At 42.1% G+C, this 12,480-nt stretch overlaps 1 protein-coding gene across 1 annotated transcript in view; it reads left to right on the plus strand.

Moving 5' to 3' along the window:
- The window catches only part of LOC106853521 (amine oxidase [flavin-containing] A-like), a 34,640-nt gene that overhangs the window by 14,350 nt on the left and 7,810 nt on the right, over positions 1-12,480 (plus strand). Inside the window, exons 4-9 of the mRNA XM_014876821.2 lie at positions 4,422-4,526; positions 5,756-5,847; positions 8,008-8,149; positions 9,670-9,819; positions 10,767-10,926; positions 12,180-12,276. Coding sequence (XP_014732307.1) covers positions 4,422-4,526; positions 5,756-5,847; positions 8,008-8,149; positions 9,670-9,819; positions 10,767-10,926; positions 12,180-12,276 — 746 coding nt within the window. The remainder of the gene's footprint in view (positions 1-4,421; positions 4,527-5,755; positions 5,848-8,007; positions 8,150-9,669; positions 9,820-10,766; positions 10,927-12,179; positions 12,277-12,480) is intronic.

The following is a 12,480-nucleotide window of genomic DNA, read 5'->3' on the forward strand; positions in this document are numbered from 1 at the left end:
GTGTGTGGAAAAATTCCATGTACTGCAAGCTTTAATAGCCAAGTTGCTTCATTGGTGCAGGTTTCCTTTGTAGTTACAGTTTCTTTGGAAAACCAAATATGTAACTATTGTTTATCTTTTTTTTATTTTCCTTCATTTATTCTTTCTTTCCCATCAGTTAGCATGGTAACATGGACTCCTTTAATGTCAATCAGGAATTGTTTGCTATCCTGTCCTTGTAAATCTGTAACTTAAAACTTCAGTGTTTGTCATGAGCCCTCTTTCCAGCTAAATTTCTCTGTGGCTACTGTCCCATAATTCAGCAGGAATTCTTCTGGACTGAGAAAGGGCAGATGTGTTGAAGTTTTCTCTTCCCTAAGCTGGCAGACAGCTTTTTGTTTTAAGAGAGGTCCTTGAAGATCTGTGCTGTTTTCACCTTTTTAGTAGAAGACCCTGGAAAGTAAAGGCATTGGGCCTTGGTTTGATATCAACCTTCTCATATAACTGCACTCCTCCAGTGTCTGGCAGCAGCACACAGCTCCAGGATATATAATATTACTTAATAAGGAATTATAATTTTCAGAGGGAGGTAACACTTAATAAAATATGAGGGTTTCTATACAGTACTTCAGATTAGCCATTCTGGTCCTTTCCTTCCCTCATCCTGCCTTTAGATTAAGAGCTCAGGGTGCAGCAAGTGGGTCTGTGACTAAGACTCTGTACATCACCACAAACTTGCTGTCCAGACACAGGGATCAGACAGTCCCAGGCACAGCACTGCTTCAGGGCTAGACCTGCTGGAGGTGGGGACCAGGGGAGGATTCTCACTTGAGGGATCACACCACAGGGAGCTGCTGCTCTGTGCTGTGCACAGCCCCAGGCAATAACAACCCCTGCTCTGGAACATGGGGGATGCTCCTCCTGTGCTTCCTGATGTGTGCCCTGTCCCTGGCACAGCAGGCAGGAGACAGACTTGACTTTCTCAAGTCTGGCAAAATTGTCTGCTCCTCTGGCACAATTTGAAAGTTGGGGTGGTGTCACAGCTTGGGGCTAATTCCTGTAGTTGTGGCTACAAACCCCAGCATAGCCCTGGGCAGGGAAGGGACCTTGCAGAGCTCATCTCTCACTCCCTCCCTTCTAACCACTGAGGAAAGGTGCTTGAGGATCTTGTTTTCTTTGGATTGATGTGGGGTAACTAATCCAAGCAGGCAGCAGGACTCAGATCTGAGGTCTGCAGGAAACCACTTGACACACCAGGAAATGAAAAAAAAGTTAGATAAACTCTGTGGGTCAGTCAGGCAGCCATGTGTTAGCATGGGAACTAAGCCAGTAGGTTATTTGCCCTTCAGTAAACAGTAGTTCTGAAAATAATACATCCAGAACACTATGAACTTGTTTAAAAATGGAATATTGCAAGACCTTCCCTGTTTGCAGTGAGCTCCTCTGTGAAACTTGCATCCAGAGCTCTTCTGCTGAGCAGGGAGACAATATTAAAACCAAATTAATAACTTAACCAGCCTCAGCTCACTCAGGCTAGATTTACTCCCTGCAGTGGAGATACTTGTGCCAGAAAGTTGGAGAACTAATGTTTCTAAGGCTGTTGGGCTCATACTCCTTAATGGGAAATGGGAATTTCTTTCCTGGAATTTGCTAGAGTTGGCTTTCCTCTGATCCCCTCTCAGAGAGGTCCAGCCCTGCCACACAAGGGTTACTGTGTCTATGAACTGTTTCAGCCTTTCTGAATTCAGTCTTAGCCCCTTCCAGGCCTGTTAGCACTGTTGTATTTTTCCAGCTTTTCCTGCCATTGGACTCCAGTCTTAGTGAAGTTGTGGGTTTTTTGCATGCAGAAGAGAGCAACAAGTAACACAAGTTTAGATTTTTTTGTCAGTTGGCATTTTGTAGCTCTCAGGATAAAACATATTCCCATTGATCTCCCTGGGCTATGCCATCGACAAAAGATGTTTTAAGCTAAGCAAGCTAAGGATAGGAGAGCTGTTTGCAAGTTGCATTAGTCTGTACAAGCACACATTTATCAAAAAGACTTTTGAAAATAGATTTTCACCGAACAGTGAAAAACCAGGAACATTTTGCTGCTACTCCTGATTGGAGGCAGGTTTATCTTTTCCCTTTGCCCCCCTACAGTATCAACAGGACAGAAGGGCAGTAATAACTTCTCCTCACCGTGATTTGTGTGGCCTGACAACATTGTACCTCATCTCTGCTGAAAGGCAGAATTATTGGTGTTAAAGCATTTCAAGGAGGGATTGTGGATGTTCCCAACCAGAATGAAAAGACTGGCAATAAATGAATTTTAAAAAGCAGTGTTTGATGACCTTTTAGAAAAGCAAAATGTTGTGCAATAAGAATAAAATTATTATGTTACTGCTTGGTATCAGTATTTCCTAGTTTGATACAGCATTAGTTTATGACAGCAAAAGCTGTAGGATGCAGTGTATCCCTTTGCATGCACTGTTTGGCCCTCTTTTCTGTGGCTGAAGACAGTGCTGCATCCTGGCAGTCAGAAATTGTCCTCAGGTGAAAGGAAGATCCAGTGTTGTTTGGAGGATTCCCTACTGGGAGTTCACAGGGGCATTTACTCTGCTCTTGCCATGGCAGAAATGTTTTGCATGCATGTGTGCACCTGGAGAAGGCTGGAGCAGCATCCCCCCTGCCACCTTCCTTCAGTGTAAGTCTGAAAGACAACAAAATAGAGAAAAAAGAGAGAAAAAAGTATGTGGTACACAAGATTGAGATTACATACCCAGAAATCCAACCACCTCCTGGTGATTTGAAAGCACATTTGTTGGAAATTTTAAAAAAAGCCCTAAGACATTAAACTTGTGGGTCTCAGGCTGAACTAAGTGCTGAGATCACAACCTGGTGTTCTGCTCAGCCCAGAGCAGAAATTGGATGGAACAGGAGAGTGGCTTTGCTGCTGCCCTCACTGAAGATGGTGAGGAGGAGGAGGAGCACAGAGTGACCTGATGGGCTCCAGGGCTGGGCACTGCTGGAGCCCTGCTCTGAGGAGAGAGGACCAGGCAGGGTCAGCCAAGTCTTGCTGTGGTCCCTTACCCACATACATTTGCCTCCCCTGCTGTACCTGGCCTGGGGCTGACAAAAGTTCACCCAAGTGTAGGAACTTCAGTATTTCACCTCTTTTGCCAAGTCTGAAAGCTCACTGTGATCTCTGAGTTTCGTCTTGTACCCTTTATACTTGTTATGATCTTTGCAGAGAAAAATGTTTTGCAGAATATCAGAAACCCATATGTATTTGCACACAAATGCACAATCATCAGTGGGGAAGATCAATAAATTCTCTCTCATCAAGAGTGAGGAAGGCATGTTCGGCTCCTGCTTCGTGTCCTCTGTCCCTGGCTCCTCATTTCCTGCATTTGAAGCACTGCAGCCTCTCTCTTGGTCTGTGACTCCCACCTGCCAGGTGTGACGGGCTGGCAGAGGGTCCATGGCACTGAGAAGCAGGTTGCAAACTGCTTTAGCCCCACAGCTCCTCCCTGCCGTGGTCAGAGTGTTCCCTGCATCCTCACAAACTCCTGACACATCTGGAAGGGCAGACAACAGAGAGGTGTGATGAGAAATTCACCACTGACTTATGTGGGGGAAGGTTCAAAGCAATTTAACAAGAGGAAATGTTACCTGCTCATCCTCTCCTCTTTCAGATTAAAGTTATCACGAAGGAGCAGCTGCTGTTAGATTGTTTCTCTTATCATTATATCACAGGATTATCTGAAACAGTTTCAGATAATAACAGTTTCAGCCACTGCTGCAGCTCTGTGTTACACACATTGTAAGTACTGACACCATTTTTGCAAGTGTACAATATTTTTCTTCCTGCAGCCAAAAACTTCCTCTTCAGACTTTTTTTGTAGGCTAGGTTTCTTCCATGGAATAATAAAGAGGTATGTTTGCTTTTAAAGTAAGGTGTAGCATAAAGGCAGTTAACTAGTTTGAAATGCATTCAGTTTTAGACCTAGGCAAATTTCAGGATGCACATTCCAGCAGCAGGCAAATAGTAGATTAAATAGTAAATTTAATAATGAAGGATCCTTAGGAACAAGGAATATTACATCTTTGGCCATGGCTTAAGTATCCATAGCCCAGAATTTGACAACCTGCTCAGAACAAATGTACCCCACCCCTTCAGAATAATAAACATAAAAAGGTGTTATTGTCCTTTTTAATGCCAGTCCAGCTGTTTTTATTCCTCCTGCTTAGCAACATGCATTCCATCGCTTGCATGCATTTGCAGGGAAAAAAAAGAAGAAAAAACCAAAAACCCAGAGAGGTCTTTTGGGACAAAAGGCCAAACACTTGATGACTGTGAGAATTTTGTGTTCTTGAGTAATGAAGATCTGCTCTGTTGTATTTCAGTTGCTTGTAAACACAATGTGCTTTGTGCATTATGTGCATTATATGCATTTCAGGGAAAGTCACGAGATTTCACAGGAATTTGCCCATCAACATGGAATCCCTTGGTTTATCTGGATTACAATAACTTCTGGAGAACCATGGACAAGATGGGAAAAGAGGTAGGCTGTGAAAATTCAGTGTTTCCTATGATGCTCATGTCGCTGTGAATAAATCAGGTTTGGTTTTGGTTTTGTTTTTGTTTTTTCTGGCAGGGTTTTTTATTGCTTCTTTAATATTAAAAAGACCCTCAAAACCAAAACATAACAGAAAGAAAGCATCCATCAGAAAGATTTCTGTATTGCTCAGGAAGTGTCAGAAATAATAGGTCTTCCTCACTGGGAGGGGGGTGGACTAGATGACTTGTAAAGGCCCTTTCCAACCCAAACTATTCTATGAGAGGAGACAAAAAGATCTGGACGTGTCTAAGATATCTGAAAAAACGAAGTTGAACACAGTGTAAGTATTTTCTCATGACAGGAAAAAATATTCCATGAGCTAGGAGATTAGAAGGGGCTTTTTCCCCTTCTCTCATGATTTTGAGCCTTTTGAGTAAAGGTGATTTTTTTTATTTTTTTTTTTGTAGCTGCCTAAGCTGGGCTCCAGTTTAACTTCACAGTAACTTTATTTTTAAAGTTCAAAATATAAGCAGTACAACTGCAGCCCCTGGAGCATTATACTCTCTTTGAAATATTCATCAGTTTCCATATAATCTATCAACAAACCAAAGGGCTTTACCTTACAGAATCTTCAAGCATAACTCACTATCCTCCTGCAAATTCCATTGGTTTTAGGCAGTTTTGCAGAATCAAATTTATGTATTATACTACACTTTTTTTTTTCAAAGTACCTTTTCCAAAGGTTTAGGGATATGGTATTATCCTCCACGTCATGTTACTTACATGCAAAGAATTATTATTAAGAATTTAACTGCCTAAAATATTTCAGAAGTACCTAGACACTTTTGCTTACTCTGCAATTAGCAGAGAGACATAAGGGCCTTTGGATACTCATCTTGGAACTGAATGGGAAAAGAACTTTCCCCTCAGCTTCTGGAGGACACCAAGACAACTAAATTGGAATTGCTTCTGGACAACTAAAAGCCAGATGAGTCCCAACACAAGAATATGGTTCACTGGTCAGACAAAGACAGATTTGGTGGTTATGGTGTAAATATTTCCCAAAGGTGAAAATGGAAACTATTCCATTTAGTGAATTTGTTCCAAATTAATATCCATGTGCAGAGGACTAAAGAAACTCTGGCTGACATATCAATGTGCTGCTAACTAGCTGTGACCAGGCAATGGTGGAATACTGAATAATTTCGTGGATATTTCACCTCTGTCTCCAGATTCCTGTTGATGCACCGTGGGATGCTCCACATGCTGAAGAATGGGACAAAATGACCATGAAAGAGCTGATAAATAAGATTTGCTGGACCAAGTATGTAAATCTTTACCTGCTTTGAAGTTCCAGCTGTGGAATGATGGTGGCTTTTTGTCAGGTTCTGTGGTAGAGCTGAGTACAGATCAGGAGGTGTTTGAGATGGGCTTTGGTTGGCTGGCAGGTGCTGGGGGAGCCTGGGGTTTGCTTCAACAGGTCCCTGCACACAGCAGTGGTGGTGGAGTGGGCTCTTCCCACCATCCTTTCACTTCAAGCCTTTGGATCATTGAACTCCAGCCAGCTCTCCTGTGGCTCTTTGCCATTTCCTATGAGGCACTGACATTCAGGCCCTCAAAGAGGATGAAATCTGCCCTTCCAAATTCCAGGGCTGCAATTCTGCTGTTTGCTCTAGTCCTCTCAGGATCTTAAACTCCACAGTCTCATGGTCACTGTAGCCAAGGCTGCCCTTCACCTTTGCATCATCCCACAGGTGCTCCATGTTTGTGAATAACAAATCCAACAGGACTTAACAATAGTTGGTAGGAAGAGGGCTCAAGGTCTTGTATCATCTGTAAAATGACCAATGTGTTTTCTGTGAGAGACGGCACTGTACAAATAAAAAAAGGAACAATGTTCAATACATTGAGGTGATGACAGCTGGGAATTCTCTTTCTTTCCTTTCTCTTTTCAATCATTTCTTTTTATAAGGCAAAGAGAAGTGTGCTTTTATGAGCGCTCGTGTCCCCACTTGCTGTGCCAGCCCCTCTGCTGTTCTCTAACACTCTCCTCCCTCCTATTCAGTGTCTTTTATTTGTGTGGCTGTGCTCTGTTTACCCTTTCATTCTGACTGCAGTTTAGTGCTGTGTCTGCACAGCTTCCTGACCAAAACTTTCCATTTAAAATTCTTTTTTATGGCTTAAGTCTTGCTCCAGCTCCATGGGATATGCTGTACAGCCATTTGGACTTGCTCATGTTCTCAGTGGCCTTGGAGTTTTCTATGCAATTAGTTTTATGAGCCTTTTGCCTGAAAACTTGGTTACTTTGAACTGCTATTGCAAGTGCAATAACTCTTCCTCTTCTGGTTTTTACTTCTGCTTTTAGCCAGAGAGGTGGAGCATAAGCTGGACTGGGTTTGTAGTGATCCCTCCTTTAACAGACTTCTCTACTACAGTGCTTAAACAGAAGAACTCTTCCATAGCATTTTCTGTATGACTCAGGGCCAAGATTACAAAAGATTTGTTTGTCCTGTGTCACAGATCAGCGTCTACTGATCCTGGAGACTTTTTTCCTATTTCTTAGGCCTGAACCTGCTGCACTGTTTAGTGTCTTGGTGCTCTCAGGGTTGCCACAGAGGGTTCTTGTGTGCAGGCTGTTTTCATATCCTAGCTGATAGGATGAAATAGGGGTGAATGGACTTCATACTTAGGGAAATGAGGCTATAAAAGTTTATAAGTTACATATTTTAGCCCACATAACTTGCAAAGTTCTTTATCAAGTGATTATGAATTCATGTTGTTTCATGAAACTTAATCGAAGTCAAGGCCCTTTTACTTTTTTGCAAAATGATCTCATTTTTCTTAGAAATCTGTGGCCACAAATGCAAGAAATGTGAATAGCCAGATCCTCTGTTCCTGCTGCTGTTTCTCTGTTTATATTCAGAGGATGTCCTGTGGTAGATAGGTGACCCTTTCCTTATTTTTATGGCAATCATTGCCAATTTTGTTTCTCTGTCTGGGTTATTTACCAAGTCTGGTTCTTGATTTCACAGAAGAGCAGTGCAGCAGTGTTACATGACAGGTGGGGAATGTCCAGGCTGTGTGGCTGCTTCAGTCCCTCAGAACCCATCAAACCCTGGAACTGATGTGCCCGACGAGCTCCCCATGAGAAATGCAGAAAAGTTTCACTAACAAATTATAAAAATTGTTCTTCTGCTGAGAAAAATATTTATTCTGGTGAAAGGAATAGCAGCTGGGAAACTAATTAACCAAAGTGAAATCCGTGGGATTTCAAACTAAATGGGTGAATACTTTGGGAGGGAGGTGCTAGTAGAAATCCATTTAAACAGACTCACTCCAGACTGAAAAATTGAACAGATATTAATCACCTTGGCTTTTCTGACTTTGGAAAAGCAGCCCTTATTTAGTATGACAAATAAAATCCTGGAAGCAGTCAGGAAGTCATATTTTCTCACAGTCTTTTCTGGTCCTGTGTCTCATGCAGAGCTGTCAGGGACTTCGCCACGGTCTTTGTGAACGTCAATGTCACGTCTGAGCCTCACGAAGTCTCTGCCCTCTGGTTCCTGTGGTATGTGAGGCAGTGTGGAGGCACATTCAGGATTTTCTCTATCACCAATGGGGGCCAGGTACAAAATGTCTAATTTCCTTCCTCTTCTCTTGGAACTGCAATGAGCAAGTGCAGTGTTATACCCACCAAAACCCCGCACTTAATGAAAAGATGAGAGCATGTGGCACGTGTGTTCTCATGGGGTGATACAGCCCTGTCAACTAGCCATGTTTAATGAAGGATTTTATTAGCTAACATGTGGAATAAATTGGGACAATTGAAACAATTGAGGGTTTTCTGCATTCACTTCAGCACAGTACTGTTGTTGCAGTTGTGTTGCATTTTTGCCAATTTATTTTCTCTGGGTTACTTGGCACATTTGAATGTTTACAAGGGTTCAGAACAAGTGTACTTCAGACTGAAATGTGGGTGTTTTTTTGGTTTTGAAGCTTCTCATGACAAGAGTTGGAAGTAAATAGCAAAAGGCCCTTCCTTCTTGGGTCAGCTCACATGACAACAGTTTCCATCAACATCAGTCCCTTGTGGTAAGAATACACAGCCATGTGTCAGGAAGGATGTAGGCAGTGCTGATGCTGTCCTGTGGTAGGAGACAGACCTGACAAAGAGCCTTCCTCCCCAGGAGCCCTCAGTCATGTGTGCTGTCCAACATGAACAACTTCTAGCCATTGCAGAAAGAGTTAAAAATGAAATTAATCCTAAGATACTCATAGCTAAACAAAACATGTGGAGAAAGGAAAGCTACCTGGGAAGAGCACTTCCTTTTCTTTGTAGATGGATGGGAAAAGCTGTCTTTGTTCCTATCACGCTTCCTTCTTCCCTCACCCCAATCAATTTTAGTTGAGCAAAAGCTTTAAGGGTTTCTGACTTAGTGGCCCTGACAAGTCTTATAAAACCTGCTTGGGCAGCCATTTCAGTCTTTCAGCATGAGGCTTTATGGATCCTTTCCTCCCTGCCAGTACCAGCATCTTACATGTAAAAGTGAGCTGCTTTATCTCCCACTGCTGGCTGGTAAATGAAAGAGGTTTTAGTGCTTCCCCTGACCCTCTGCACAGACATTGCAGGGAAATGTATGTCACAGATTGTGCTTTTTTCCTGACAGCACTGTCTTTGTGTCTTCCTAGGGACAGAGAAAGCTCACTACCTTGAGACCAGACTCAGTTAAAGATCCGTCTTGCTTCTGGGCTGGCACAATCTTTCACTTTACAGTTGGTTTTTTTTGTCACACTTGAGGGTTTGGGTAGCACAGTGGTGGGTAAAATACTTAAAACCTGTTTTGAATTAAGTGATATATTTATTTTTGCTAGAAAGCCTGCATTATATGTGTGTGTTCTCTAGGCTTAAAGAGTATTTAAGCCAGGTCACTAGGGAAGCCATTGCAAAAGTGGTTTAGTCAGTAATCCCCACGGAGGCTCAGGTTTATGTCCTCACTCTTCTGAAAGTCTGTGTGTCTTTATGCACCCTTAGGACTTGAAGATTTGGTCTGGAATTTCGTGATGGTAAGAAGAAGTCATATCCAATGTCATTGTAATTAATGCTGTTGATTTTTTGTTTGTGTTTCTTTTCTCTTTGTTGTTTTAGGAGAGGAAGTTTAAAGGGGGTTCTGGTCAGATATCAGAGAAAATAATGGAACGCCTCCAAGGCAGAGTTAAACTGGAGAGACCTGTGATCAGTATTGATCAGACAGGTGATAATGTCCTTGTGGAGACTCTGAACCATGAGATATATGAGGTAATTCAATCAGAATAAAAGTAGAGTATGCATTTAGTAGGGGAATACATCTGCTATAGCTCTTAGCCAGATGTAATCAGGAAGTACCCATTTGTGTGTGTCTACTCCTTGGACTATGCTGACACTCCATGGAATCTGCTTTATAGATTTATTTATGACTGGCTCTCTTCTTGGTGTTCTGCTACTTGGTTTCTGTCATTACTCTGACTTTTCTGCCTTAACTTTCTATGTCTTTATCTATTTTTAAGTTTTAGTTCTACATTGAAACCATTTCAAAGGAAGGAAAAATAACCCTCCTGTTTGTGTCTAAGTTTGTGGTTCACAGCACAAAAAAAAAAAAGACATTTCAAACACCTTTTGTAAGATTTTGCCTCTGTACTGTAGTGCTTTGAAATGCTCCATCAGCAGATGATTACTCACAATGGTACCCATGGGGCAGCAGTAGTCCCACCATGCTGAGAGCAGCAGTGTTGTGATATAGTGTCACCTACGGATCCTGCATTGCTCCAGTCAGACCTAGGGCCTGTGAGAGGGATGGAGCACGTTCAGGAAAGCTGGAACCACCATTAGTGTCCCTTGTCCTGAAGTAACATTCTGTGAATATGCACAAATGTGATTTTTTTAGCGTCTTATAACTGGTACAAATGTGGGTCATATTTTTCTGGAGATGATAAATGGCAGTTTTACCTAGGCCATAGGATGTTTCTTGTCCCATTTCCCCACCTGTCTCCAGACAAGTTTCAACTTTGGTCTGTTTTTTCCACCTCTTTTTTTCTGTAATGGCAGAATTAGTTTTGTCACCTGGAAATGTGTGCGTGGGAAAGCCACCTAGCAGGGTCAGGTGTGGGAAAGCTGTTAGCAGCTATTGAGAGTGTCTTTCAAATGTGTCCTGTGGGATGAGCTCGCTGGGAGGCAGTGCCTTGTGCTGACCTTGTTCTACATTTCAGGGCAAGTATGTGATCAGTGCCATCCCTCCAATCCTGACAACAAAGATTCATTACAAACCTGAGCTGCCACCAAAGAGAAACCAGTTAATTCAGCGTTTGCCTATGGGGAGTGTCATAAAGTGCATGATGTACTACAGGGAAGCCTTCTGGAGGAGGAAGGGTAGGTGGGGAAAGCAGAGGACTTGGGAACTCTGTGCAAATTTTGACACTCTGCTGTCTAACAGTCAGGGAATCAATCCAAGGGGGGGTGCAAAACCCCAAAATCAAACATACAGAAAAATGAAATGTAAAGCTCCTGAGACAACAGAACTCTTTCTCTGAACTTGAGTTATGCCTTGTCCCAAGGATGAGTCCAGCCCCAAACAGGATCCCAAATCTCATTGCAGTTGGCTGAGGTGGGATGACCAAGAGGACAAGCAATGTTTCCCTGGGAAACCCTGCTGAAACCTGCAGAGCACAGCAGCATCAGCTTCCCTGCTACATCAGCTCCCTTCTCCTGCCAGGGACAGTTAGGTCAGCCAAAGAGAATTTACAGCAGATGACAAGCAGAGCCTAAGGTGTAAGCAAGCCCTTTCCCTGATTTTAATCTTCTGTTCTGCAGACTTGATATCTCAGAGGACTGGGAAAAGTAGGTTAGGCTTTTGTTTAGCTCAAGATTATTTTTTCCATGCTGTAATATCATGTTTTTCTCAGCTTTAACTGATACCATTTTCAGAACTATTTGTATGAACAGATTAGTTTCACTTTCTTCCTAACAATATTGAGAGTGGTAAGAATATTTCTTAATCAAAGTATTATTATTTTTGCATATTTTAGGGCATAAACTGGCCCTTGAGATGAGGTAGGAATACAGTCAGGTGTATTAATTGTTCTCTATGTCAGATTTTTCTTATGTTCATGTGAAACATGTCCTGATGTGATCCTGGATTAGACAGCCCATGCTTCTGCTGTATTACTGTTATGGAACACCATTCCTAACAATCTTATCACCAGCAAAATCAAAATAGTGTAAATTTGAGCCTACAGTAACCAGATGTAATTACAGTGGGTTTTGTTTTGGTCAAAGTTACTCATGGAACAAATCATCATAGTTCTGACAAGATCAATTTATTTTTAATGTTTATTGTCCCCAAAATAGAAAGCCAAAGGGACTTGCAGCAATCCACAGAAATTCCTTAAGTAACAATGGAATTTTAAAGATTTTTACAAGTCTGTGTACACAATTTCACAGAGTCAGAGAGAAGAGAGTAGAGAAACTGTTACAGAGACACTTCAGACACATAGGTGTTATTGGTAATAATGGAATTACTGTACAATTCCTTCTATGGATAATTTTCCTTGCTCACTACTATCAGAAACAGTGATCATCAACAGGTTTTTCTAACAACCATCTTGGGGTTTCTTTACCCTTAGGTTATTGTGGTTCCTTCATCATTGAGGATGAAGACTCTCCAATTGGAATAACCATAGATGACACAAAACCTGATGGAACTTTCCCTGCCATTATGGGGTAAAAGCTGCTAGCCCACACTCACAGATGTGAATTTCTTCTTGTAAGAGTTAGTGGGAGCAGGAGGGAGAGGGGAAATGACCAGGTTGCATCAGTGTTTCCCACTTCCACAGTTTGCACAAATGGAGTTTGCACTTCTGCCAAGCCTCTTGTGCCTCTCTAGTCCATATAATCTTTTTGGTGAAGGTTCTGCTACAAACAGTC

Source organism: Sturnus vulgaris, chromosome 2, assembly GCF_052056855.1.
Source record: "Sturnus vulgaris isolate bStuVul1 chromosome 2, bStuVul1.hap1, whole genome shotgun sequence".
Lineage (NCBI taxonomy): Eukaryota > Metazoa > Chordata > Aves > Passeriformes > Sturnidae > Sturnus > Sturnus vulgaris.